The sequence below is a fragment of the Camellia sinensis genome, chromosome 13, assembly GCF_055761805.1.
Source record: "Camellia sinensis isolate YWXY chromosome 13, ASM5576180v1, whole genome shotgun sequence".
NCBI classification, from domain to species: domain Eukaryota; kingdom Viridiplantae; phylum Streptophyta; class Magnoliopsida; order Ericales; family Theaceae; genus Camellia; species Camellia sinensis.
Window position 1 is genome coordinate 9,350,432 of NC_138973.1, and position 27,053 is coordinate 9,377,484.

Consider the following 27,053-nt stretch of genomic DNA (forward strand, 5'->3'; position numbering starts at 1 on the left):
TTATGAAAAAATATATGAATTTTACACACGTATATATCTTTCCTCTTACATATTTTTCATATTTTTCATAAGATATAAAAAATATGTAGATATCTCCTGCATATATGTAAAACAAATTAACTCCTAATTGAGCATTTTAATCATGAAGTTAGTAATTCATATGTTACTTTTCTGTTCTGTTAATAAAATGACAACAATAAGGGTTGGATTGAAATAAATCAAAAAAAAAATTAATATAGCAAAAATAATAATTACCCATAAGTGAGGAAAGATATTCACATGTATATTTTTTTTATTCCATTCTGCTTTGTTGCTCTGTTTGCATGTCTCTAACCCCCCTCTCTCTCTCTCTCTCTCTCTCTCTCTCTCTATAGCGACACATATTCTTTCCCTATATAAATAAAAAGTTCCTGAATTTCAAAAAGCACAAAAAAACAGTCTTGAAACCCCTTTTTTTTTTTTTGAACAAGGTCTTGAAACCTTGAAAACCCAAAAAGAATCGCTCTCTCAACGCTGCTTTTGCTTCAGTTTTAATCTCTCTCGATTCGGCAATTGTTTCTACTGTGAAAATGGTTGTCGATCAAAGTTTTGATGAACCTAATGATCGGTTTCCGATGGGGATGGGAGTACTGGCGGTCGACGATGACCCCATTTGCCTCAGGGTTTTGGAGACTCTGCTTCGCAAATGCCAGTACCGTGGTTCGCTTTCTTCTTATTCTCTGTTTTGGGTTTCTTTGTAGTGTTTTTATGCGAAATGGGTCTCTAGATTTGGACCTTTTGCTTCTTGATTTGGTGTTTTTCAAGTGAATATGTGTAACTGTACTCAATCTTTTTCTCTGTTTTGATGAATATGTATGTGAGATTTTGGAGGTGGATTGTTGAATTTGTGCTTTGGCATGTGTTTTTTTGGAGTGAATTTATAAGATTGCTGTTACAAAAGGTTTGTTTCTGTTTTTTTGGAGGTGGGATTTTAGATTTCTGATTTTTTAGCAAGATTTTGTAATTGATTTGTTGATGGGTCTAAATTTTACACCTCTCTCTCTCTCTACCTGCTTAACATGATTCAACTTTAAAATATGCATGATGTATTGGCCTAAATTTCTGTGTTTTCTAGGGCTGGAAAGAGAAGATATATATTTTTCCCTATATTGAACAGATGAGTTAGTACTTGAGAGATATATATTCATTTCCCAAATAAATATTGGATATGAACTCTGTAATCCTGGTTCCTAGATAGGGTTTCTGATTCAGTTGTGGTTTAGTTTCCATTTAAGCTGTAGTTTTGATTTTTGATTCCTTGAAAATATTTGGGAATTGAATTTGGCTTTTATAATTGGGTTATGGATCTGCAGTTACGACAACCAGTCAGGCGATCACAGCACTGAAGTTGTTGCGAGAAAACAAAAACAAGTTTGATTTGGTTATCAGCGATGTCCATATGCCCGACATGGACGGTTTCAAGCTGCTTGAGCTTGTGGGGCTTGAAATGGACCTACCTGTCATAAGTAAGCCAGCAGCATTGTACATGAGACTATTTTATTGCTTCCTTGTCTTTTTGGAATTTCTTTTGAATGAATATGTATATATAGATTAAATACATCCATTTAGGTGTTATTGACTGTTAGTTGATCATTGCTTTCATTTGAGATTATTGTATACTAAAGTCTTTCTTACATTTTTTATTAATTAATTAATTTATTTCAAGTGGTTTTGAAAATTTTCAATGGCTTTAGTGTTCTGGTTTTTAACTCGGTGGTTGATTTGGAAGTTGAACTTCTGAACTGCAGTATTTACTTCTAAAACTGGAACATTAAAAAAAAAAAGTTTGATTCTTTATCGGATCATAAAAACCCACTTTCTGTAGATCTTTTCCTTCTCTTTGGGATCAAACATCAATTGCAACAATTCAATAGACGGCTCATTGGGATACATGTAGATGAATGAATAATACCCCCTAGGAACGTATAGGAAGTTCTTTCCCTTGTATGGCTTGAGAGAAAGATGATTCAAAGTTCTGTTTTTGTATAGAATTACAATGGCAAATGGTCTATAAACTGATCAAATCCATTAGATTATGAGGTCCTTTTTTCTTGTTCTTTCCTAGGGAAAAAAAAAAAAAAAAAAAAAAAAAAAAATCATTTGTACTCATAACTCAAGTTGGATAACTCTCAAATAGCTCAGAGGAAAATATTTGGGCATTTCATTTGCTGACTGGTCTTTAAACCCCTTTCCTTTTTGTCTCTTTTAAAAGGTAGGATATATCTTCAATTGGTAGTGATTATTTATTTAGGTTTTTGGTTTTCTAAATTTATGGACTTGTTAATGTGGTTCTAGTGTTATCTGCAAATGGCGATACCAAGCTTGTCATGAAGGGCATCACCCATGGAGCTTGTGATTATTTGTTGAAACCTATCCGAATTGAGGAGCTAAAGAACATCTGGCAACATGTAGTTAGGAGAAAGAAAAATGATCCCAAGGATCAGAGCAATTTTGACAAACCTCATCACGAAAGTGGAGGAGGACAAGAGATCACAGTGACAGGGGATTCTGATCAGAATATTAAGCTCAACAGAAAACGAAAAGACCAGAATGAAGACGAGGGTGATCGTGCTGACGATGGACAAGATAACGAGGATCCATCAATGCAGAAAAAACCTCGGGTAGTTTGGACAGTGGACTTGCACCGCAAATTTGTTGCAGCTGTTAATCAATTGGGCATTGACAGTAAGTTTTTTTTTTACCCTTGTAAGCAGCAAAGTTTTCCATTTGTTTACTGTATGTTTTGATCTTGGATTTATTGAGAGAGGGAAATTAAAGGGACATTAAATACTTGTACCTATTCGTTTTTTTATTAGAAGTAACCAAACAAAAAATGGCATATGAGGCAATTTGAAGTATTCCTGGTGGTAGTTGAGTGAGTTAGAATTTTTTGGGCTCCTATATCTTCCTCCACTCTTCTCCTCTTCTCTTCTCTTTTTCTCTCTTTCTCTCTGCTTGTTCTCACAACTTCATTTTCTGTAGAATTCTTCTTCTGATTTTTTTCTCTCTAGAGGCTTCAATTGCCACGTACAATGGAGGCGTCTCGGGTATTCATAACTGACTTCCTAGGTCGGTTAACAAGTCCATAAATATGGGAAGAGCTTTTGTATTGGGCATCAAGTAGACGTGCACCAATCAAGTGAGCTTTAGTGGTTTGTGCTCGAGAAGCTCCAAAGTTTGGTGTGAGTGATGTGTCCTAAAAGACTTGAGCGTTCCCTTAGCGTGTGTATTGTGTACAAATGAGAGGTGTGTCAATTAATGTGTGATTATGAGCTACTCATGTGCACTAGTGTGCACAATTGTTGTGTACCGGTCGTGTTTAAATAAAAAGTACTTTTGTTGTGTTCATATTCAACGAATCAACAGTGGCAATCAAAGAAACATGTTGACCATATCTTTTACTTCTCTCTCATTTCTAATGCAGAGGCCGTACCTAAAAGGATTCTAGACATGATGAATGTGGAGAAGTTGACTAGAGAAAATGTGGCAAGCCATCTACAGGCACGGATCCTTATCTTTCGCATGGTTGTTTTGTATGATGATCTAAAACTCTTGCGTGTCCTTAATACTTTGCTCAATTTGTGCAGAAATACCGGCTTTACCTAAAAAGGATTAGCTGTGTAGCGAGTCAACAAGCTAATATAGTTGCAGCTTTAGGCGGCGCAGATTCTGCCTATTTGCAAATGAGTTCTCTGAACGGATTTGGAAATTATCACAGCATGACTGGTTCTGCACAGTTTCAGAACGCTATTGTTGGGTCGTTCTCCTCTAGTGGAATGTTGGATAGATTGAACACTCCAGCTGTTCTAGGTTCACGTGGCCTGTCTTCAACAGGAATGATTCAGAGTAAGTTCCCGCCAGTTATACTACCCGGAAATCAAAATGGCAATACATTTCAAGGAATGCCAACATCACTGGAATTTGATCAACTACAACATAACAACGGTGTCGATCACTTTGCAAATCTATCCACTGGTACTAATGAGTCAATGGTTTTCCCCATTTCCGGTGACTTCTTAGATGCAAACATAAATGGTAGTACCTCAAGAAACTCTCTTCATGGTGTCCCTTACAACCCTGTGATTTTACAAGGGCACCCTCAACCTCAAGAAATTGAAAGGAGGGGAGTATGTGGAAATCAATCTCGTGTCACTGTGGAGCCCTCAAATATTGAATTTCCTTCACATATGCCAGATTTTGCTAGATGTACTGACACTTGGCCTGCTATTCAGTCTTCTGAGATCCAATCAAATTCTTTTACATCCAGCGACTTTAGAATCAATATGTCTTCAATAGCCATGGATGGTGGGAGTAATTCTCATGATATTTCTTCCGTCAATTCAACAAATGCTCAATTTCCAGAGTTGAGAACAGATTTAAAATGCCTAGCAACCCTGGGACTTGGAAGTAATGGTGAGCAAAGAATGAATAATGGCAAGAAATCAGGGTGGGATCACAATAAGCTGGATGCATCTCACAACCCTAATCTTATGCAAAGCCTGATGAACTCTGTGATCCCTCATGGTGTTATGAATTCATACAACCAGAGGTCGGATCCCATGAACACGGTGGGCAATAGAAATAATGATTTCAGTATGATTGGACGACCAAACCTTGTTGATCATCACTTGTCAGTGCAGCGTAATGGGGTTGAACAATCTGCCATGGAGGCAACAGTAAACATAAAGCAAGGATACTCTTGTAATAACGATGACTCCTTGGAAGATCTAGTGAGTGCAATGATGAAACAGGTATGATTTAAATCTTATATTGTCTGTTTTTGTCCTGTTAGTTTGATGTCTTCGTTCACATTGTCTCCAAATCATTTCAATTCTTGGTGATATTAGATTATGATTCTTGATTTTTGAACCATTTGCACATATATTGAAAGTACACTGTTCTTAGCAATTTAGGACATGGAGGAAGTTTCTTTAATTTACCAACAGGCACGGGCTTCTATTTCATATATCTATTAGATTCATACCTATCAACATATACACATTTATATCTGCTTGATCCATCTGTACATCAATGTTATTAAGAAACATCAGTTACGTAAAATGGAACTGCTAAATGTGGAATGCTATCTACTATTTTAATACGAGATCAGACATTGATTTTTTTTTTAGTCACATGTGAGCATTATTATTATTATTATTTTCTTTATTTTCAACTTTTACAAGTTTTGCTGCTTGCATAAAGCCATGTCATGTTTCTTGTTGAATAATCACAGTTAAATCATCTCCTCTGGTTTTCCTAATGAGCGGTTGAGGTTCCTAAAATTCTGATCTCATTGTCATTATTATTCATTTCAATTTCCTTCATCAGACCCAGGATATTTTTACTTTTAATTTTATTTATTTATTTTGTAATTTCCTCTTTGAGCATTTAATATTACAATCTGATATATGTGATGCAGGAAAATATAAGAGATGGAGACTTTGGATGTGAAACACACTCACTTGGGACTTGCATATGAAGATATATATAAATATAGATGTTAGCTACTAACACCAAGCAAAATAGTGTTTGATGAGAGTTTATGCTATCAAGTAATTTGTAGTTAATTTGTTCTTGATATGTAATCAACAGATTTGCAGGACTGGATTTCATATTTGAATGAACCCCTCTATCTTTTTTACTGATACTGAGAATTTAAACAGAAAAAAATATATATATTTGAATAAAAAAACCATTATCAACACAAAAAGTAATAATTTATTGACTTTAATAAGTGAACTTGAATAAAATTTTAATTTAAAAGGACCTTATTTATGTTCAATTTTTTTGTCTTCAATCTAGAACTTTGAAGTAGATTTTTCTTCAAGTTTGGATAATTGAATCAAGAATTCTCTTTCATCATTGTAAATTGAATCACTATTTGGGATCCAAGATCCTATTTTATCTTTAATTCAATCTAAATTGTTTTTATCTAATCAATAGGTGTAAATAGAAAAGACAAATCTCTTAGACAATATTTAATGTTGCATCAACCTTGCATCAGATTGAGCATCAGATTTGAATTTGATGGAAAGAGTCATTTTTTCTCTCTCAAATGATTTCACTAAATTGATATTAAATTGAAAACGGAGCAAAAGTTTTACCAAATTAAGGAGTTGCGTGAGATTTTATCATTTCACCGTGCGTTTACGTTGGAGGTGGCCCTACCGGACAACCGGCTAGGCGTCTGGCCGATTATCCCACCGGTCGTCCTTGCTTACAAAAAATTGCATATCTGTTGTGCAGTGTTTCAACCAGTACTAAAAGGCTAAAAAACAGACAACTCCAAACCCACCATTACCATGGCTTTATCTTCTCACTCTGCCCCCCACACAATCCTCACCAGTACTCCCTCTTCCTCTTCACATTCACTTCCAAGACTCCTCTATCTTCCCTACCACCACTCCCTCTCTTTCCCAATCAAATCCACCACCACTCAATACACACAAAATCTTCCTACCACCACCACCTTCCCTGTCTTTGACAAATGGAGAACTCATGTCTCTTTCTTTTTCGCTTTCTTGAACAAGACCAGAGATGCCAAACCCATTTGGATTTGGTTGCAAAGAAAATTGAGAAAAAGAAAAGAAAATAAAAGAAAGTTCTAAATTACAAGTTTGATATATAGTTATATGTTGTATTTAAATCCTGCAAAAGGGAAAAAGACACCCAATTTGTTGAATTAGGAGTTGAAGTTGTTCTTGTGGCCTTTAACCCACTCATAGTGTTGAGAAACCAGTTAGTTGTATGTGGAGGGAAGAAAAAAAAAATTCAGAACTCTAACCGGTTGACCGGCCGGTCGTCCCACCGGACGTCTCTAGTGTTTTGATGCACGTTACAGTGCAACGATTGAAGCTGCTCGTATCAGATTGAGGAAATTGCTTCTTTTTTTTCACTCAAATTTGGTGAAAAATTTGCTAAACCGTTGAAAATGCTCTTATGAGAGCAATTATGAATTTTACTTTTTAGTTAATTCTATTAAATAAAAAAATTTAACAATGGGGTATTTATAATTGTTCAAACTACAGGAGACAATCTGTACTTGAAGCAAACCTCAGGGAGTGTATTTGTAATTTACGGTAGTATAAAAAGTGATGAATGTAACATTATTATTCTCCCAATAATAGAAATATCCATTGACATTCTTCAATTACAAATTGCTTAATGCTAGTAATAATATTAAGAATGTTGATAAATTATATCAATGATAGAACAACCTATGAGATGATAAATAAAAATAGATAGTATAAAAAAGTGATGAATGTAACGTTATTATTATCTCAATAATAGAGATCTCCATTGACATCATTTAATTGCAAATTGCTTAATGCTGGTAATGCTATTATGAATGTTGATAAATTATATCAATGATAGAATGACATATGAGATGACACATAACAATAGATAATACAAAAAAGTGATGAATGTAACGTTATTATTATTCCGGTTACAATATTTCAGAGAGAGAGAGAAAGAATATTATGTTATGTGTATATTAAATATTGTGCTGAATAATTATGTAACAATATATACAAGACTCCTTTATATAGGAGCAGAGAAACCTAAGTATGGTAATGAATAATATGGTATGTATGATAGGCATAATATATAATTACTATGTTTAACAATCCCAACAATAGAATCTCCATTGACACCCTTCAATTGCAAATTGCTTAATGCTAGTAATGATATTAAGGCCTCGTTTGGGAACAAATTATTTTAGTAACTTTTTGGTTTTTTGGTTAAAATATGAGGTAAAAAAAATTAGTGTGTTTGAAATGACTTTTTAGTTTTTTTACAAAAGAATGTGCAAAAAAATAAAGAGAAAATGAAATCTTTAATTTTTTTGTACAAGTTGTTGGCTTTTTAATTTTTTTAGTGACTTTTTAACTTTTAAGCTGAAATGTAACGTTATTATTTTCCCAATAATATAGATCTTTATTGACATCCTTCAATTACAAATTGCTTAATGATAGTAATGATTATGTTGATAAATTATATCAATGACATAAGAGATGATACATAACAATAAATAATATAAAAAAGTAATGAATATGACGTTGTTATTATCCCAATAATAGAGATCTCCATTGACAACTTTCAATTTCAAATTGCTTCATACTAGTAATAAGATTAAGAACGTTGATAAATATATCGATAATTATATCAATTAGATTGATTTTTGAATTTGGAGTGCTTTACAAATCAAGAAAAAGTTACATATTTAAATATAATATTTTGTTTGGTTTAATTTGCTTCATATAAAATATTTTAGAATTGAAATAAACCATACTGATAAAAGATTGGTTAAAAATTGAAATTTTGATTGTTCTTGGACAATCCACTTGGTTCCACCAATTTTTCTTACACCACTATTTATTTTTGTATTCTACTTAAAGGGCATGTTTATTTATGTATATTAATAATGATTATGCAAAAACATTTATTTTATTTTACAATTAATTATACTAAGATCCTTAATTATTAACGAATATTACCTTACTTATTCATTTATGAACTATACATATTAACCATCTCAATTATGAAAATCATACAAATACATTTCTTTTTGAGATAGTATGGAAGAGGTTTACAAGAGTAAAAGTGTTACATTTTTATAATTAAAAAAATCAAAATATATAAATTCATTGATAAAAAAAATAAAATGATATTTACTCATAGATGAATGTTTGCTATGATAATTATATACATGAACTTTTTCATTGGATAAATCAGAATATACAGCATGGAGATTTGGGAAATAGATAACAAACAAAAGTTTTAAATATAAAAATAAAAATAAAAAACACAACGCATAAAACCAGCTTGGGGTTGGAAAGTGAGATTTTAGTTTAATTTAGGTTAAAATTTTAAAAAAAAGATAAAATAGGTTAAAATAATTAATAAGACAAAATATTACATCAAATTTATAATTATTTTATTTTTTTTCTTACAAATATCACATCCAATTACAAAAAAATTCAATCATCTTCTCAAATATAAAAATATTAACCTACTAAAATAGCAACTTCTCAAACACCCATTGAGAACAACACTGGCCTCTTCCTTCCTACTTCAAAAAAAAGCATTTCCTTCTTTTTATTTTATTTTTAATTTTTGAGTGAGTGGGTACATATAATAAATACATTGCACTTTATCCCTTTATTAACAAGTATTATATTTTTTTTCATAATTTTTAATTTATTTTAATCTCAACTATCTATTAACATTCTATTATGAAAAAAAGAAAAGAAATAACGTATATGAATTTTACACACGTATATATCTTTCCTCTCACATGTTTTCTATAAGATATGAAAAATATGTATGTATATATCTCCTACATATATGTAAAATAAATTAGCTTTCAAAAAAATTAAAAGCAAAAATAATATTTATCCATAAGTGAGGGATAAAGTGTAATTTGCCTAATATTTACTTTATCCAGCTTTCAAAATTATTCCATATTTTCTCTCATTTATAGAGAGAGAAAGAAACAAAAATAAAAACAAAACAAAACAAAACATAAAAAAAATAAAAAAAAAAAAGAAAGAAAGAAAGAAAAAAATTAAAAAAAAAAAGAGAGAAAGAGGAGTTTTCAGTTTCACTCTATTATTTTTGGTGCTCTCTCTCTCTCCAAAGTATACTCTTCCAACTTGTTTTTTTCAGTCTATGTAGTCATATATTCCATTCTGTTCTGTTGCTCTGTTTGCATGTCTCTAACATCTCTCTCTCTGTCTCTCTCTCTATATATATATATATTAATTCAATGATAACAGACAATCAACTTTCCCCAATCACTCTCTCTCCTTCTCTATAGCGACACATATTCTTTCCCTATATAAATAAATAGTTTCTGAATTTCAAAAAGCACAAAAAAACAGTCTTGAAACCTTGAAAACCCAAAAAGAATCTCTGTCAACTCTGCTTTTGCTTCAGTTTTAATCTCTCTCGATTCGGCAATTGTTTCTACTGTGAAAATGATTGTCGATCAAAGTTTTGATGAACCTAATGATCGGTTTCCGATGGGGATGCGAGTACTGGCGGTCGACGATGACCCCATTTGCCTCAGGGTTTTGGAGACTCTGCTTCGTAAATGCCAGTACCATGGTTCGCTTTCTTCTTATTCTCTGTTTTGGGTTTCTTTGTAGTGTTTTTATGCGAAATGGGTCTCTAGATTTGGACCTTTTGCTTCTTGATTTGGTGTTTTTCAAGTGAATATGTGTAACTCTACTCAATCTTTTTCCCTGTTTTGATGAATATGTATGTGAGATTTTGGAGGTGGATTGTTGAATTTGTCTTTGGCATGTGTTTTTTTGGAGTGAATTTATAAGATTGCTGTTACAAAAGGTTTGTTTCTGTTTTTTTGGAGGTGGGATTTTAGATTTCTGATTTCTTAGCAAGATTTTGTAATTGATTTGTGGGTAATGATACTTCCCACTAAAATGGTGCCCAGTGGCAAGCACTTTAACCAAAAAAAAAAAAAAAAAAAACAAGACGCAAACGGTGAGTCCCGTCCGCTGTCACATCATTAATGGTGCTTTTAGAAGTGGTCTCAATCATTATTTATGATTTGTTGATGGGTCTAAATTTTACACCTCTCTCTCTCTCTCTACCTGCTTAACATGATTCAACTTTAAAATATGCATGATGTATTGGCCTAAATTTCTGTGTTTTCTAGGGCTGGAAAGAGAAGATATATATTTTTCCTATATTGAACAGATGAGTTAGTACTTGAGAGATATATATTCATTTCCCACATAAATATTGGATATGAACTCTGTAATCCTGGTTCCTAGATAGGGTTTCTGATTCAGTTGTGGTTTAGTTTCCATTTAAGCTGTAGTTTTGGTTATTGATTCTTTGAAAATATTTGGGAATTGAATTTGGCTTTTATAATTGGGTTATGGATCTGCAGTTACGACAACCAGTCAGGCGATCACAGCACTGAAGGTGTTGCGAGAAAACAAAAACAAGTTTGATTTGGTTATCAGCGATGTCCATATGCCCGACATGGACGGTTTCAAGCTGCTCGAGCTTGTGGGGCTTGAAATGGACCTACCTGTCATAAGTAAGTCAGCAGCATTGTACATGAGACTATTTTATTGCTTCCTTGTCTTTTTGGAATTTCTTTTGAATGAACATGTATATATAGATTAAACACATCCATTTAGGTATTATTGACTGGTAGTTGATCATTGCTTTCATATGAGATTATTGTATACTAAAGTCTTTCTTACATTTTTTATTAATTAATTAATTTATTTCAAACCAAACCAAACCAAACGAAGCCTTAAGTCCCATCAAATGGGGTCGGCTAATTAATTTATTTCAAGTGGTTTTGAAAATTTTCAATGGCTTTAGTGTTCTGGTTTTTAACTTGGTTGATTTGGAAGTTGAACTTCTGAACTGCAGTATTACTTCTACAACAGGAGCATTAAAAAAAAAAAAAGTTTGATTCTTTATCGGATCATAAAAACCCACTTTTTGAAGATCTTTTCCTTCTCTTTGGGATCAAACATCAATTGCAACAATTCAATAGACGGCTCATTGGGATACATGTAGATGAATGAATAATACCCCCTAGGAACGTATAGGAAGTTCTTTTCCTTGTATGGCTCGAGAGAAAGATGATTCAAAGTTCTATTTTTGTATAGAATTACAATGGCAAATGGTCTATAAACTGATCAAATCCATTAGATTATGAGGTCCTTTTTTCTTCTTTTTTCCTAGGAAAAAAAAAAAAAAATCATTTGTACTCGTAACTCAAGTTGGATAACTCTCAAATAGCTCAGAGGAAAATATGTAGGCATTTCATTTATTGACTGGTCTGTAAACTTTGTCTCTTTTAAAAGGTAGGATATATCTTCAATTGGTAGTGATTATTTATTTAGGTTTTTGGTTTTCTAAATTTATGGACTTGTTAATGTGGTTCTAGTGTTATCTGCAAATGGCGATACCAAGCTTGTCATGAAGGGCATCACCCATGGAGCTTGTGATTATTTGTTGAAACCTATCCGAATTGAGGAGCTAAAGAACATCTGGCAACATGTAGTTAGGAGAAAGAAAAATGATCCCAAGGATCAGAACAATTTTGACAAACCTCATCATGAAAGTGAAGGAGGACAAGCGATCACAGTGACAGGGGATTCTGATCAGAATAGTAAGCTCAACAGAAAACGAAAAGAGCAGAATGAAGACGAGGGTGATCGTGCTGACGATGGACAAAATAACGAGGATCCATCAATGCAGAAAAAACCTCGGGTAGTTTGGACAGTGGACTTGCACCGCAAATTTGTTGCAGCTGTTAATCAATTGGGCATTGACGGTAAGTTTATTTTTACCCTTGTAAGCTGCAAAGTTTTCCATTTGTTTACTGTATGTTTGGATCTTGGATTTATTGAGAGACAGAAATAAAAGGGAAATTAAATATTTGTACCTATTCATTTTTTTATTAGAAGTAACCAAACAAAAAATGGTTTTATGAGGCAATTTGAAATATTCCTGGTGGTGGTCGAGTGAGTTAGAATTTTCTGGGCTCCTATATCTTCCTCTACTCTTGTCTTGTCTTCTCTTTTTCTCTCTGCTTTTTCTCACAACTTCATTTTCTGTAGAATTCTTCTTCTGATTTTTTTTCTCTCTAGAGGCTTCAATTGCCGCGTACAATGGAGGCTTCTCGGGTATTCATAACTGACTTCCTAGGTCGGTTAACAAGTCTATAAATATGGGAAGAGCTTTTGTATTGGGCATCAAGTAGTCGTGCACCAATCAAGTGAGCTTTAGTAGTTTGTGCTCGAGAAGCTCCAAAGTTTGGTGTGAGTGATGTGTCCTAAAAGGCTTGAGCGTTCCCTTAGCGTGTGTATTGTGTCCAAATGGGAGGTGTGTCAATTAATGTGTGATTATGAGCTACTCATGTGCACTAGTGTGCACAATTGTTGTGTACCGGTCGTGTTTAAATAAAAAGTACTTTTGTTGTGTTCATATTCAACGAATCAACAGTGGCAATCAAAGAAACATGTTGACCATATCTTTTACTTCTCTCTCATTTCTAATGCAGAGGCCGTACCTAAAAGGATTCTAGACATGATGAATGTGGAGAAGTTGACTAGAGAAAATGTGGCAAGCCATCTACAGGCACGGATCCTTATCTTTCGCATGGTTGTTTTGTATGATGATCTAAAACTCTTGCGTCTCTTTAATACTCAATATTTTGCTCAATTTGTGCAGAAATACCGGCTTTACCTAAAAAGGATTAGCTGTGTAGCAAGTCAACAAGCTAATATAGTTGCAGCTTTAGGCGGCGCAGATTCTGCCTATTTGCAAATGAGTTCTCTGAACGGATTTGGAAATTATCACAGCATGGCTGGTTCTGCAAAGTTTCAGAATCCTACTGTTGGGTCGTTCTCGTCTAGTGGAATGTTGGATAGATTGAACACTCCAGCTGTTCTAGGTTCATGTGGCCTATCTTTGACAGGAATGATTCAGAGTAAGTTCCAGCCAGTTATACTATCTGGAAATCAAAATGGCAATACATTTCAAGGAATGCCAACATCACTGGAATTTGATCAACTACAACATAACAACGGTGTCGAGCACTTTGGTGATCTATCCACTGGTACTAATGACTCAATGGTTTTCCCCATTTCCGGTGACTTCTTAGATACAAACATAAATGGTAGTTCCTCAAGAAACTCTCTTCATGGTGTCCCTTACAACCCTGTGACTTTACAAGGGCACCCTCAACCTCAAGAAATTGAAAGGAGGGGAGTATGTGGAAATCAATCTCGTGTCAGTGTGGAAGAATTTCCTTCACATTTGCCAGATTTTGCTAGATGTACTGACACTTGGCCTGCTATTCAGTCTTCTGAGATCCAATCAAATTCTTTTACATCTAGCGACTTTAGAATCAATATGTCTTCAATAGCCATGGATGGTTGGAGTAATTCTCATGATATTTCTTCCGTTAATTCAACAAATGCGCAATTTCCGGAGTTGAGAACAGATTTAAAATGCCTAGCAACCCCGGGACTTGGAAGTAATGGTGAGCAAAGAATGAATTATGGCATGAAATCAGGGTGGGATCACAATAAGCTGGATGCATCTCACAACCCTAATCTTATGCATAGCCCGATGAACTCTCTGATCCCTCATGGTGTTATGAATTCATCCAGCCAGAGGTCGGATCCCATGAACGCGGTGGGCAATAGAAATAACGATTTCAGAATGATTGGACAACCAAACCTTGTTGATCATCACTTGTCAATGCAGCGTAATGGGGTTGAACAATCAGCCATGGAGGCAACAGTAAACATAAAGCAAGGATACTCTTATAATAACGATGACTCCTTGGAAGATCTAGTGAGTGCAATGATGAAACAGGTATGATTTAAATCTTGTATTGTCTGTTTTGGTTCTGTTAGTTAGATGTCTTTGTCCACATTGTCTCCACACCATTTCAATTCTTGGTGATATTAGATTATGATTCTTGATTTTTGAACCATTTGCACATATATTGATAGTACACTGTTCTTAGCAACTTAGGACGCGGAGGAAGTTTCTTTAATTTACCAACAGGCACAGGCTTCTATTTCATATATCTGTTAGATTCATACCTATCAACATATACACATTTATATGCGCTTGATCCATCTGTATATCAATGTTATTAAGAAACATCAGTTACGTAAAATGGAACTGCTAAATGTGGAATGTTATCTACTATTTTAATACCAGATCAGACATTGATTTTTTTTAGTCACGCGTGAACATTATTATTATTATGTTCTTTATTTTTGACTTTTACAAGTTTTGCTGCTTGCATAAAGCCATGTCATGTTTCTTGTTGAATAATCATCACAGTTAAATTATCTCCTCTGGTTTTCCTAATGAGCGGTTGAGGTTCCTAAAATTCTGATCTCATTGTCGTTATTATTCATTTTCAATTTTCTTCATCAGACCCAGGATGTTTTTACTTTTAATTTTGTTTATTTATTTTGTAATTTCCTCTTTGAGCATTCAATATTACAATCTGATATATGTGATGCAGGAAAATATAAGAGATGGAGACTTTGGATGTGAAACACACTCACTTGGGACTTGCATATGAAGATATATATAAATATAGATGTTAGCTACTAACACCAAGCAAAATAGTGTTTGATGAGAGTTTATGCTATCAAGTAATTTGTAGTTAATTTGTTCTTGATATGTAATCAGCAGATTTGCAGGACTGGATTTCATATTTGAATGAGCCCCTCTATCTTTCTTACTGATACTGAGAATTTAAACATAAAAAATATATATATTTGATATAAAAAAAATATTATCAACAAAAAGTAATAATTTATTGACTTTAATAAGTGAACTTGAATAAAATTTTAATTTAAATTTTATGTTCAGTTTTTTGTCTTCAATCTAGAACTCTAAAGTAGATTTTTCTTCAAGTTTGGATAATTGAATCAAGAATTCTCTTTCATCATTGTAATTGAATTACTATTTGGAATTGGATAATTGAATCAAGAATTCTCTTTTATCATTGTAAATTGAATCACTATTTGGGATCCAAAATCCTATTTTATCTTTAATTCAATCTAAATTATTTTTATCTAATCCATAGGAGTAAATAGAAAAGACAAATCTCTTATGATACTCCATCTAGTATATATGTTGCTTTTGCAAATGTTGTTTTTTTAGCTTCTTTTGCTGCGTTGTTTATTTATTGTTTATTGTGTTGATTAGCAATCCCATGAGAATACTCTAAACCACAATTTATTTGATTTGCAAACATAAATTTCATACAAAAAATTTTACTCGAATGATGTAACGTTGAAAATTTTGAAATATTAAGTCATTTTGATGGGTAATTTATCCGAAATATAAGCCCAAAAGAGAAAAGTTAAATCGAAATTGAAAAATTTTACTCCACATATTGTACACACTTTGTTGAGTCATGTAATTTTTTTGATAAATATTATAAATTTTTGTGATAAATATTACATAATCTTTTGATGGTGATGTTACGACAACTCCTTAAGTGAAAATATTATATTTTACAATAATTTGTGACACAATTATATATTTTTGTTTACTTTTTTTTCGTCCAAATGTTACTCAACAACAAATAGACTATTATATTTCAAATTGTTGAGACAATGCAAAAAAAACACAACACTACAATAAAAATAACTAGGAAGATACAATACTTTAACAATGTTTAAATAGATGATCAAAGTTAATTCATTAGAACATCAAAAAAAATAAAGTGAATTCGTGTGTAAAAACAACGTAAGATGAAATTCTATAACTGTCAAACTGCTATTTCTATCTAGATTGAAAATATTACTTCTCTACCACCATAAAAATAAAAATAAAATAAAATGAGGGGGGGTTAAAAAAAAAAGTTCGGGCAATACAGCCAGTAATATTAGTTCATTTAGTGTAATCATGCAAAATAACCGAGGCCAAGGTCATTTCCCAGTGCTTTCATGGTTCGGAGTGTCTGCATCAGCATCTTGCTGCTTTTCTTCCATTTCCGCATCTCCTCCAGCTTCACTGGTGGTACATACAGGTTGAGTAGTAGTACCTTGCACATCAAAACCTGAATTGCTCTTCTCTTTTTCTAGGTCTGGTTCTGTTTGAGGCCCGGACTCCATTGTTGGCACCTTATTCTCAGTTGTTGCCTCGGGACCGGACTTGTCATAATCTCCTTGCAGTGTGGTTGGTGTCACCAACTGTGAATCTGCATTTAGTATCTGATGTTCTGAACTAGAAGAAGAATTCTGCTGGACCAGAAAGAGGATTTTGTTTATGTCTTGATATATGGATTCTAGCGGAAGGACGTTCTTGAAACCTGCTGGTTTGTCTGCCAAATATGCCTCCACTGATTCATTTGCATTTTCTCCTACTACCTTGCACATCTACATTTATATGGAGAGAGAGAGTAAGAAACAATTGTTAGTTCTTGCATATTCATTTGTCTCAATATATGTGTAAAAACTGCACTACAATGTGTAAGAAAGTATATGAAGGTATCTGGGAATATGTGAAAAGAGCATTGAAATTCTACATATTTTGGCATTTTCTCTACCTTATTGACAGTCCATAGGGTTGCCATTAGCATGATCTATGATTAAATAGCGCAACTTATAAATTTTACCTCATTATAAAGCCGAGCAATTTCCAAGCGAACAGGTTTATCATCACAGGCAACAGCTGAAATTTCTTCTGAAGCTGCACAAGAACAGGTCAGATCATATTAACTACCTAAACAAGCCCTGGCTCTTTTAACATGTTAAAGATCAGTGGTCCATCAGTATGCAATGAAATAACAACAAAGCACGAAGGAATCCAATATACTAGTTAATAACTGAGAGTTGCCAAACATTATTCTTGATTTAAAGAAACAGTGGGTGCACTTACTGATCACTTGTGGTAACTGATTATTAGTTTGAGAATCAATATCCATGGAGCATGGGCTTGGTATATCGAGAACCTTGGCTTCAGTCTCCGGCTCTTCAATAGGAGTCTCATTTGCTTTTGCGTCACCCTACAATAACATCAAATAATAAAGACAAACCATATGAGTTAAGTATTGCTTCATTGCAGTAAACTAAGAATGCAATTTATGTAGTCTATTTCGCGCAATTTATGTAGTCTATTTTGCTGGCAACTCTTTCATATAGAACCATATTCAGAGTTCGTAGCGATTAAGTCACATAGGAAGATGAAATAAACAAACCGCCAAACAAGAATTAAGATGGTATGCTTTTGATTTTTGGTTAATAGAATAATCAAAAAGAAAATAAACCTAAACAGAAGATAAATTGCTTTATTTTTCTTTAGCTGGTCAAAAAGTATTTTAGAAATTCCAACCAAACAGTGCCAAAATATTTTTTTCAACATTAACACACCAACGAGAAGAATATGCAGGAAGTAAAACTTGTGAATGAACTTACAAAGACTTCTTTTTGGTATTCTGTGTTTAGTAATTTCTCCAGAAAAAGAACCTTTTTCTTGATAAATTCAACCTGTCTTCTCTGCATCTCTCTATAATGATATAATGACGAAGAATCTTGAAATAACTGTGATCGGTTTGCAGCGTCAGGTGCTCTGTTTGCAGCATCAACTGCTAAATCGTTCCCAACAACAGTTCCCTTTGTCTCATTCATAGGAGTTTCGGCACTAACCACATTTGCACCATCTTGTGATTGAGATGCTCCTGGTACAGGGAGAGTTACAACCGGAAGATTCAGCTCCTGACAAATGACCTCTTGAACCTTCAGGTCCTTGTCATCAACAATAGCTTGCCACCTTCCATAGCCATGCCTTCACATCCAACCATATTAGTTATGAACTTATGACTGTTAATATCTATCATATATAAACTATGAGCACTTATCTTACGACTAATCCTATCAAAGTTTGGGCTTGTTTGGTGCAGCTTATGAAGCTTCTTATAGATTTTTTATTTTGGAAATTTGTGCCAAAATGTTTGGTGTTTGGCACTCACATAAAACATTGGGGGTGTGACATGCTATGGAAATGCGACTTGCCCCATAGTTCTGGAAAAATAGTGCACACGACACAGACATTTACTCATAAACACACAAGTACTTCCATAGATGCATAAATTCACATATAAAAAATGTATTTCTTGTCACGTCTTTGTATTTAGTCAAAATCCACTTTTGGAATTATTCAAGTTCACAAGGCTTGAGCCCATCCAATGGCCATTTTATTTCCAATATCAAAAAGCAACCAAAATATGCTTGTCTGAGAAAGATACATAAAATCAGAAGCTCATGGTTAACAATAACATTAGTAAAAATAAACATATAAATGATAAGCAATACAATCAATTTCCATAGAGTGTTACCAGCAAGAGTCCATCATATCAAAGACGTGGAAGTCAACAGCTATGGCATGCTTTTAGGACATTAACTGAAACATAAACTTTAAACTTATTGACAAATATAACTAGTACTGTACTGCCTACATGATCACTTCTATTCAATATATACTTTGAAAATGAATTTATTTATTTTTTCTCAAGTAACTCACACAGTGTATCTAGAAAATGTTTTGCACCAAATTACCATAACACAGAATCTAAAACCGTGGTTGGCAATCAAATTAAACAAATCAAAAAATAATTGTCACCAACACATAAAATTCCCATCAAACTATAACTTACAGCTATGTACTTTAATACTTCTCTCATATCTTTCCCTTCTTTATAAAGGATGCATCTTCCTTTCTATCTCCATTTCGTTCAATTTACCTCTTTTTAGAACAGAAAAGAGAAATAAACATAAAAAATAAACATACTTTAATACAGCACGGAGTAGTAATAGATCATGATGCTCTTTCCAAAACCTTCCACTCTTCAATCCTGGGAAACGAGATACTATGTCATCTGGAAAAAGGGGAGTGCCTAGCTTTTCCGATGCAGCCTTCACCTATCATTGTACAAAAAGGTTTATAGTTAAAATTTTAAATGAAATTACCACGACAGTTCTAAGATTCAATATATGATATTTCTAGATCTTCATTGAAGCAACATTTACATTTAAGGACTGCTTGATAGATGTTGAGGGGGCATACCATGATACTACCAATGGAAAGGATTATAATTTTTTAAACTTCTGTGCAATGAGTTAGCATTTCAAAATTACAGTTCTATGGATTTTTCAATCCATGCCAATGTGCATACATGGATTGCTTCAACTAAGAGTTCAGCTTATTGTAATTCTTTTTTATATTGAATTTTTTAAATGAAAAACACCAATGCTTAAGACTCATGTCATGCATCCTAGACCTATATGTCAGGAAGTTAAAAATGGAAAAACCAGGCTTTCACCATATAAACACTATTTGAGATAAGGAGGGATAGGACAACAACAGTCCTCACAAATCATAGCTTTAAGATGATTCCCAAGTTGACCACTCTTTTAAAAATCCAAAGCTACAAAAGTACTAACCAACCAAGTGAAACTCTTTCATCAAGCATACAAAACTTACTTTGTCCCTTATCAGAAGTAACACTGCAATCCTAACAAGTACATCTTCTATCCTTAGTCCTTCTTTAGGAACACCATCTGCAGCAAAATAATGAGTGAGAACAACAAATTAATAGCAGACAAAAAGGAAGAGAGAGAGAGAGAGAGAGAGAGAGAGATTAAGGTCATAAAAGATGTAGAAAAAGCAGCAGCAGAAAAACTAACTAGAATAAATAATCACCTGAAAAGGTTGGTGAGTCAGTAATATCCTCAGCGATGTGTGTCAAGAAAAGAGTCCCATATCTGGACAACAAAGATTAACCATAAATCAATGCACCCTACTGTTACAAAATTGCAAATAAATAAATAAATAAAAATAAAAATATGAAAGTTTTCGATTAACAAAAATGCTGCAGTCACATTTTAGCATCACTACAAGTCACTAATCAAGAAGATTCCAAATATTAAGAAGATATTATATTGCGTACTCTTTAATTTCTTCGCAAGTCTTTTGCTTCAAGCGTGGTGTGAACTCTGCCCAGTCAAACTCCCCAACTCCAAATCTGTCAAACAATCTATATCATTAAAGACCAACATACGAGCACAAATATATCATTTATTAGAATACGAATAAAATAAGTTGATTCTGCATTTAAATATACATCCAAAACTAAACCTCATCATAATCTGAACAAATGCAGCCCTTTGATTTTGATTGAATCCCTTTACTCTAAATGATCTCCCTTCACCTTCCATCAAGGGAAGTGATTCAGCACTATCCACTGCAAATGATTGGAAAAAGGGCCTATGATCAAACATGATCACCAACTTCTTCAAATTATCGTATTAGGATGATACTAGCTACACAAAACAATACCACGGATTTTCTTTCTGTAAGGCCTCCTCCCAGTTAGAATTCCAGATGCAGTTGTTTCTTCATCAGTTAACTCAGCTTCATAGTTATCGTCTTCTCCTTCAGAACTTACATCTTCCAAACCAGCAAGGTCCTCGTCTTCTACAGACACCATCTAAATGAGCCCCAAGAGCACATGAGAAACATAACATTAGAAATCCATCTTATTTCATGAGCAGTCAGGTGAAACATCTGTCCTGGACAGGACTCAGAGATGTTCACATCGAAGAACAACAATTTAAATTTTCACATGGGATTATTAACATAGTATAGAGCAGAATTCCACAACAACTACTGTTTTATTCCATAGCATGTCAGAAGTTGATGCAACTTCCAAAGTGAATGAAGTTTAACAGACTCTGGTATCAAAGAAATTCAATTTGAAATAACAATTCACAAGATGAATCATAGGTTATGTGCTTCAGAAATAATGAAACAAAAAAGAATGGGTGAGGATTGATAAATTTGAAAGGAATGCAATGTGGATTAATTCTCCAATGATGATAAAGAATTATGCACAAAAGGGCTTAGAAGACAAACCCTCTGTGCCAGCAAATTAAATTGATTACAAAAGCAATGTACCTTTTAAAATGATGTAAAATACCTGTTTACGGCTTCTCTTCCCCTTGCCCATGGCGTTAAACTCTTCAACCTTGTGTACTTCATATCTGTCTTTCAACAACTCTTCCCAATAGCTAGCTCTATCTGGGTTGTTGGTGGTAGTTTTATTTTCAGTTGATGCCTTTCGTGCTTCCTCTTCTGCTGCTGCTTCCACTTCATCAATGTACTCAAAATTTGCTACCTAAAGCATATGTGCAACTTTAGTTTCCTTAAAACCAAAAAGCATAAAATAAGATACGACAAAGATATCATAATAAGACAGGCCAGATACCCAGTTGGAATGGTGAAAATAAAAAGGGAGAATATCAAAAAAGTGGAGACTAGAAAAATAATTCAAAATGATGGAGGTACAAGTGATTTATGCATTAGATAATGCAAATAAATCTTATACCATCATTTAAAAATTATTATTTTTTACTTTCCACTTTTTCGAAATTATCCCAAATAAAAATGAGGTCCAAAACTATTAAATGTAAACAATAGAAACCACTACAACATCTAACCAAGAAGAAATTATATAACAATGAGTCAGAATATGTTACATCTTTACTGGCTTGTATGTTTTATTAATTCAACTTGAATACCCACATTGTTGCTCATATAACTTCCCAGAAGTATGAAGTTATTGGAAAGTGAGAGAAAATAGCAGAGTTTAGACAATCTGAAAACAACTTTCCTTTCATAGGAGTAGAGTGGTCGATCTGGAGGTTAGCAACCAAAAAAAAAAGTACGGCTATTAGCTAAGCAAATAAGTACTTAAGAATAAAATACATGAACTTGTTCCATGTCACAAGGGACTGAAAAATTGATCGAACACCAATGGACTGGAAATCTGTCCTAGCACCAGGAATATTCTGAAAAGGTATTAAATGTCTAGAAACTTTGTTATATAGATCAAGGTCAAGCCTTAAAGGTGGAATATGCGAATAAAGTTTGTTTTGAGAGGCTGACTGAAGTGGCCACAGAAAATTTACACCAGGTGCTTCTGAGTAAAGAGACTAGTCCTGACACTTGGATATAACTAATATTGAAAAGAAAGAGAGTAAGTAAGATACAGCGGAAAACCAATACAACCCCCGTCCAAGAAGAAACAATATAACATGAGAAGGAATAAATTGTTCTGACCTGCATGTTTTGTTAATTCAACTTGAATACCCAAATTCTTGCCTACATAACTTCCCAGAAGTGTGAAGTTATTGGATGCTGGGTCTGGAGGTTAGCAGGGTCAACATGGAAGGAAGGGTTTGGCTTGCCCACTCTTCCGGTATCCCAATATAACTTATAACTATATTAAGCCCCACAGTTTGATAATATAGATTAGCAATGACGACGAATGAACCTAAGAGAGCAGCACTTGTTCAATGAAGTTCTCATGTTCAGTTAAGGTCTCACAGCATTCATCAAACATTCTTCATTCTTTTGTGAGCAAGTTTCCCAAATTCTTTTGCTCATAGACTAAAATTTATTGCTTCATTGACCACAAAGGGAATGGGAACACGAGGAAAAACAAAAGCATCTCTCACAATCATCTAAAAAGTATTAAAAAGGGATTATTAAACTCAAAAGTTTGTTACAATTTTGAAGTGTCTAAAGCCGAAGTTCAAAAGAAGACCTTATGAGGGCATAACAATATGACAACAATAAAAAGGAAAAATAAGAAAAATGCTACATCCACTAGAAGCAAACATTAATGGGTTCTTTACCAACCCCATTAAAGTGATTAAGTCAGATAATTTTCAATAACTAAGCAACAACTTAAAAATGAAAAGTTCACTTAAAAAGGGTCTGAATTTGAATTAGGAAAGTCTTGACTTATTATTTAATTCTTAACACATGAGATGGGATTAAATGGTAGGACCTGCAAAAGGATGCTATGATAGGTACTGAAGAGCTCTAAGAGAACAGCATAACCTATGTAAGAAGTAGGAATGTATTTTCAGCAGTAAGAAAAACTTTGACTGGGCAATCTCCAATGACACATTCAGAAGGAAGGGAACAATATTCAGAAGGCATTTTGACACTACTAATGAAGTAATTTAAAAAACAACTGCGTAGAGAAGAAACTAGTTGCTTACAGCAAAACAAGATCACATATGCAGCTCACAAGTGTCAAGAAAACTATATGATGCAGGCTACCAGAAATGCACACTCGTACCCATATATAACGAAATACTCAGGAGAATGACAAACCTTAAAAGCTTTCAAAAATCCATCTTCTTCTTCGTCATCCATAGTTGCATCTTCATCTCCAAGTTGATCACGATTAAGTAACCTAACAAAAATCAACCATTAAATTTGTGGAGAATTCATTTGGATATCATGGACAATAAACATCAGCATAGAAAACATAATTTTACCTATCGATTGCAGCATCATCATAATGAATTTGCCGGGATTTCCCAGCTTCATCATTCTCATCAGCAAAAAGTTCCTTGGAGCCATACCTTATGATGTCATTTAATTCTTCCTACATTCAAATGGAAATAATGTCATCATACATCAATTTTCAAAGGAAAGCAGAAACTATCAGGAATTCGAAATTGTTTTCTTTCCCGATGTAAGAATTAAAACAACATAGCTTATATTTAATCTACTATGCATTACAAGTAGAGAAAAACAGCATACAAATACAAAGAATTCATAACACACCACAAGCCAGAATACTACAAACCCTAAAAAATCAACCAAAAAAACCAAAATTTTCACGTCTTGGCTTTTTCTTTTTCTTTTTTTTTTTTTTGATGAATAAATAGATTTTATTAGAAAAGCATCAAGATGATGCAAGGAATACAAAAACCACCCACAAAGGGCCAACCAAACTATCTAAGTAAATCCTCCACAAAATCTATAAAAACCAAAACACTTGGATCGGCTAAATCCGTAACCCAACTATGCAAAACCAGCAACAACCGACTCTCAAGCCAGGAAACGGAACGGCAATCATTCTGAAAAACACGCCTATTTCGCTCCAACCACACCAACCACATCAAATAATGAGAAGCAAGAACCCAAGCCTTCCGACGTCGCTTCCCCACCCTAACCCCACCCCAGCTTTGAACCACATCCAATAATGACCCCGGTTGCACCCAAACCATCCCAAACGAAGCCACAATAGAATTCCAAAGTCGAGACGCAACTGGACAATGTAAAAGCAAGTGATCCACTATTTCCCCATCCTTACAGCACATACAATACCAATTAACCAAAACCTGCCCCTGCTAACGCAAGTTATCAATAGTCAAAATCTTCCCAAAGCAGCAGTCCAAACAAAGAAAGCCACCTTGGAAGGTAAACCCGTCACCCAAATGCTCTTCCAAGGAAACACTACCCCACTCCCCCCCTCAAGCATACCATAAAAATAAGACACTGAAAACACCCCTTAGATCTCGAACAATCCCACACCAAAGAGTCCGCTCCATCCCCCCCATCCTTGACACCATACAAAACGCCCAGCAAGTCCACCAGTTGATCCAATTTCCAATCTTGCACATTACAGCGAAAATGAACATTCCAAACAAACACCTACCCCTGCCTAATTCTAACAGACTCCACCAACTCCTCTCCATCCACAGCAATAGCATAAACCATAGGAAACATACTCGCCAAAGGCACCTCACTACACCACCGATCCTGCCAAAAGTGAGTCCTTTCCCCTACCCCGACCTTAATCCGAGTCCTATCCCAAAACTTCGTCCACCCTAGCCAAATTCCTTTCGACAACCCACGATCATGAGGATGGACCACCCCCTTTGAGCACCATCCCCCTCTGGCCACCCCGTACTTCGCCGCCACCACCCTCCTCCATAACCGCTCCGTCTCCATAGCAAAACGCCACAACCATTTCCCTAAAAGAGCTCGGTTAAAACCCACCAACCTCCTAACGCCTAAGCCCCCCCTCTCCTTCGAAATACAAATCCTATCCCAAGCCACCAAATGATAATGAAAACCCTTCCCTCCACCACCTCATAAAAAATCTCGTTGCAACTTTTCCTACCGCCTAGCAACCGCCACAGGAATCACATGCAACGACATAAAGTACGTCGGAATACTAGAAATGACACTCTTGATCAATGTGAGCCGCCCTCCCTTAGACAAATACTGTCGCTTCCACCCCGCCAACCTTCGCTGCACTCTATCTACCACCCCATCCCACACCCCTTTCGCCTTAAAGGTAGCCCCCAAAGGAAGCCCCAGATAGGAAATTGGTAACTGAGCCACCTTACACCCCAAAATAGCTGCCAACACCGGAAAACGAACGACCTCGCCCACAAGAATTAATTCTGACTTGGCCAAATTAACTCGAAGCCTAGACACCGTCTCAAAACACAGCAACACACATCGTAAATGCCCAATCTGATCTGCATCCGCATCACAAAAGATAAGCACATCATCAGCATAAAAGAGATGAGAAACCACCAGAGGAGCAAGCCCCTGCCCCACCTCGAAACCCGTCAACAAACCCCCTTGAACCACCTTGGACAATAAACGACTCAGCGCCTCCATCACCAAAATAAACAATAAAGGAGATAGAGGATCCCCTTGCCGTAATCCTCGTCATGTAGGAAAAAAGCCCGCCGGAATGCCATTAACCAAGACTGATAACCGCACCGTAGAAATGCAAAACTGAATCCACTGCCCCCATCGCTCCCCAAAACCCATCCGTTGAAGCACATACAACAGAAAATTCCAATTCACATTATCTTAAGCTTTCTCAATATCCAGCTTGCACATAATCCCCGCCTTCCCTTGCCGAACACGCGAGTCCACACATTCATTAGCCACAAGCACAGCATCCAAAATTTGACGACCCCTTACAAACGCATTCTGAGACTCTGACACCACCCCTTCCAGGACACCCCGAAGTCTATTAGCCAAAACTTTAGCAAATAATTTGTAGACACTACCCAAAAGACTGATTGGCCGAAACTCTCTAATATCCTCCACCCCACCTTTCTTGGGAATCAAAGCAATAAAAGTGTCATTAAGACTCTTCTCAAACTGTCCCTCCTCATAAAACTGATCAAATACGACCATCATTTTTGCCTTCACCACCCCCCAACAATGCTGGAAGAAGGCCATGGAAAAGTCATCTGGCCCAAGGGCTATATCCCATGACATACTTCTTAACGCACCCCAAACCTCCTCTTCCACAAACGGGCACTCCAGCATCAACACCACCTCATCTGAAATAGTATCAAAAGTAACTCCCTCCAAATCCGGTCGCCACCCCTCCCCTTCCGCCCTAAAAAGATGCTGGTAGAAACCCACGATACCATTCCAAATATCCACTTCTGAGGAAAACAACACCCTATTGACCCACAACCACCCTATCTGATTCACCCGCCGATGAGCATTTGCCATTTGATGGAAAAATTTAGTATTGCGGTCCCCGTCCTTCAACCACAAGCACCTGGACTTCTGGCGAGAACTAGTCTCCTCCATCCTAGCAATCCGTCCATAATCCTTCTGCGCCCCCTCCCAGC

At 35.0% G+C, this 27,053-nt stretch overlaps 3 protein-coding genes across 4 annotated transcripts in view; 2 read left to right on the forward strand and 1 right to left on the reverse strand.

Moving 5' to 3' along the window:
- Nucleotides 1–263: 263 nt before the first annotated feature.
- LOC114275401 (two-component response regulator ARR12) lies at nucleotides 264–5,684 on the forward strand. The gene is made up of 6 exons (XM_028217436.2): nucleotides 264–699; nucleotides 1,353–1,505; nucleotides 2,335–2,724; nucleotides 3,464–3,540; nucleotides 3,627–4,790; nucleotides 5,459–5,684. The coding sequence occupies exons 1-6, from the start codon at nucleotides 570–572 to the stop codon at nucleotides 5,516–5,518; spliced, it is 1,974 nt and encodes a 657-aa protein (XP_028073237.2). The 5' UTR covers nucleotides 264–569; the 3' UTR covers nucleotides 5,519–5,684.
- Nucleotides 5,685–9,543: 3,859 nt separating this feature from the next.
- LOC114275402 (two-component response regulator ARR12-like) lies at nucleotides 9,544–15,311 on the forward strand. Of its 2 annotated transcripts, XM_082901409.1 has the most exons (6): nucleotides 9,544–10,149; nucleotides 10,958–11,110; nucleotides 11,978–12,367; nucleotides 13,097–13,173; nucleotides 13,267–14,418; nucleotides 15,086–15,311. In XM_082901409.1, exons 1-6 carry the CDS (start codon nucleotides 10,020–10,022, stop codon nucleotides 15,143–15,145), a joined length of 1,962 nt encoding a protein of 653 aa, XP_082757535.1. In that variant the 5' UTR covers nucleotides 9,544–10,019; the 3' UTR covers nucleotides 15,146–15,311. The 2 variants fall into 2 exon arrangements, with proteins under 2 accessions (XP_082757535.1, XP_082757536.1); XM_082901410.1 differs by lacking the exon at nucleotides 11,978–12,367 and having other exon boundaries at nucleotides 9,714–10,149.
- Nucleotides 15,312–16,257: 946 nt separating this feature from the next.
- Nucleotides 16,258–27,053, reverse strand: part of LOC114275400 (CHD3-type chromatin-remodeling factor PICKLE) — a 36,383-nt gene continuing 25,587 nt past the window's right edge. Inside the window, exons 19-31 of the mRNA XM_028217435.2 lie at nucleotides 23,928–24,037; nucleotides 23,761–23,842; nucleotides 21,554–21,751; nucleotides 20,914–21,064; nucleotides 20,713–20,818; nucleotides 20,525–20,599; nucleotides 20,278–20,339; nucleotides 20,059–20,135; nucleotides 19,366–19,496; nucleotides 17,994–18,363; nucleotides 17,458–17,584; nucleotides 17,195–17,268; nucleotides 16,258–16,955 (exon numbers count right to left, since the gene is read on the reverse strand). Coding sequence (XP_028073236.1) covers nucleotides 16,506–16,955; nucleotides 17,195–17,268; nucleotides 17,458–17,584; nucleotides 17,994–18,363; nucleotides 19,366–19,496; nucleotides 20,059–20,135; nucleotides 20,278–20,339; nucleotides 20,525–20,599; nucleotides 20,713–20,818; nucleotides 20,914–21,064; nucleotides 21,554–21,751; nucleotides 23,761–23,842; nucleotides 23,928–24,037 — 2,013 coding nt within the window. The 3' untranslated portion in view covers nucleotides 16,258–16,505. The remainder of the gene's footprint in view (nucleotides 16,956–17,194; nucleotides 17,269–17,457; nucleotides 17,585–17,993; nucleotides 18,364–19,365; nucleotides 19,497–20,058; nucleotides 20,136–20,277; nucleotides 20,340–20,524; nucleotides 20,600–20,712; nucleotides 20,819–20,913; nucleotides 21,065–21,553; nucleotides 21,752–23,760; nucleotides 23,843–23,927; nucleotides 24,038–27,053) is intronic.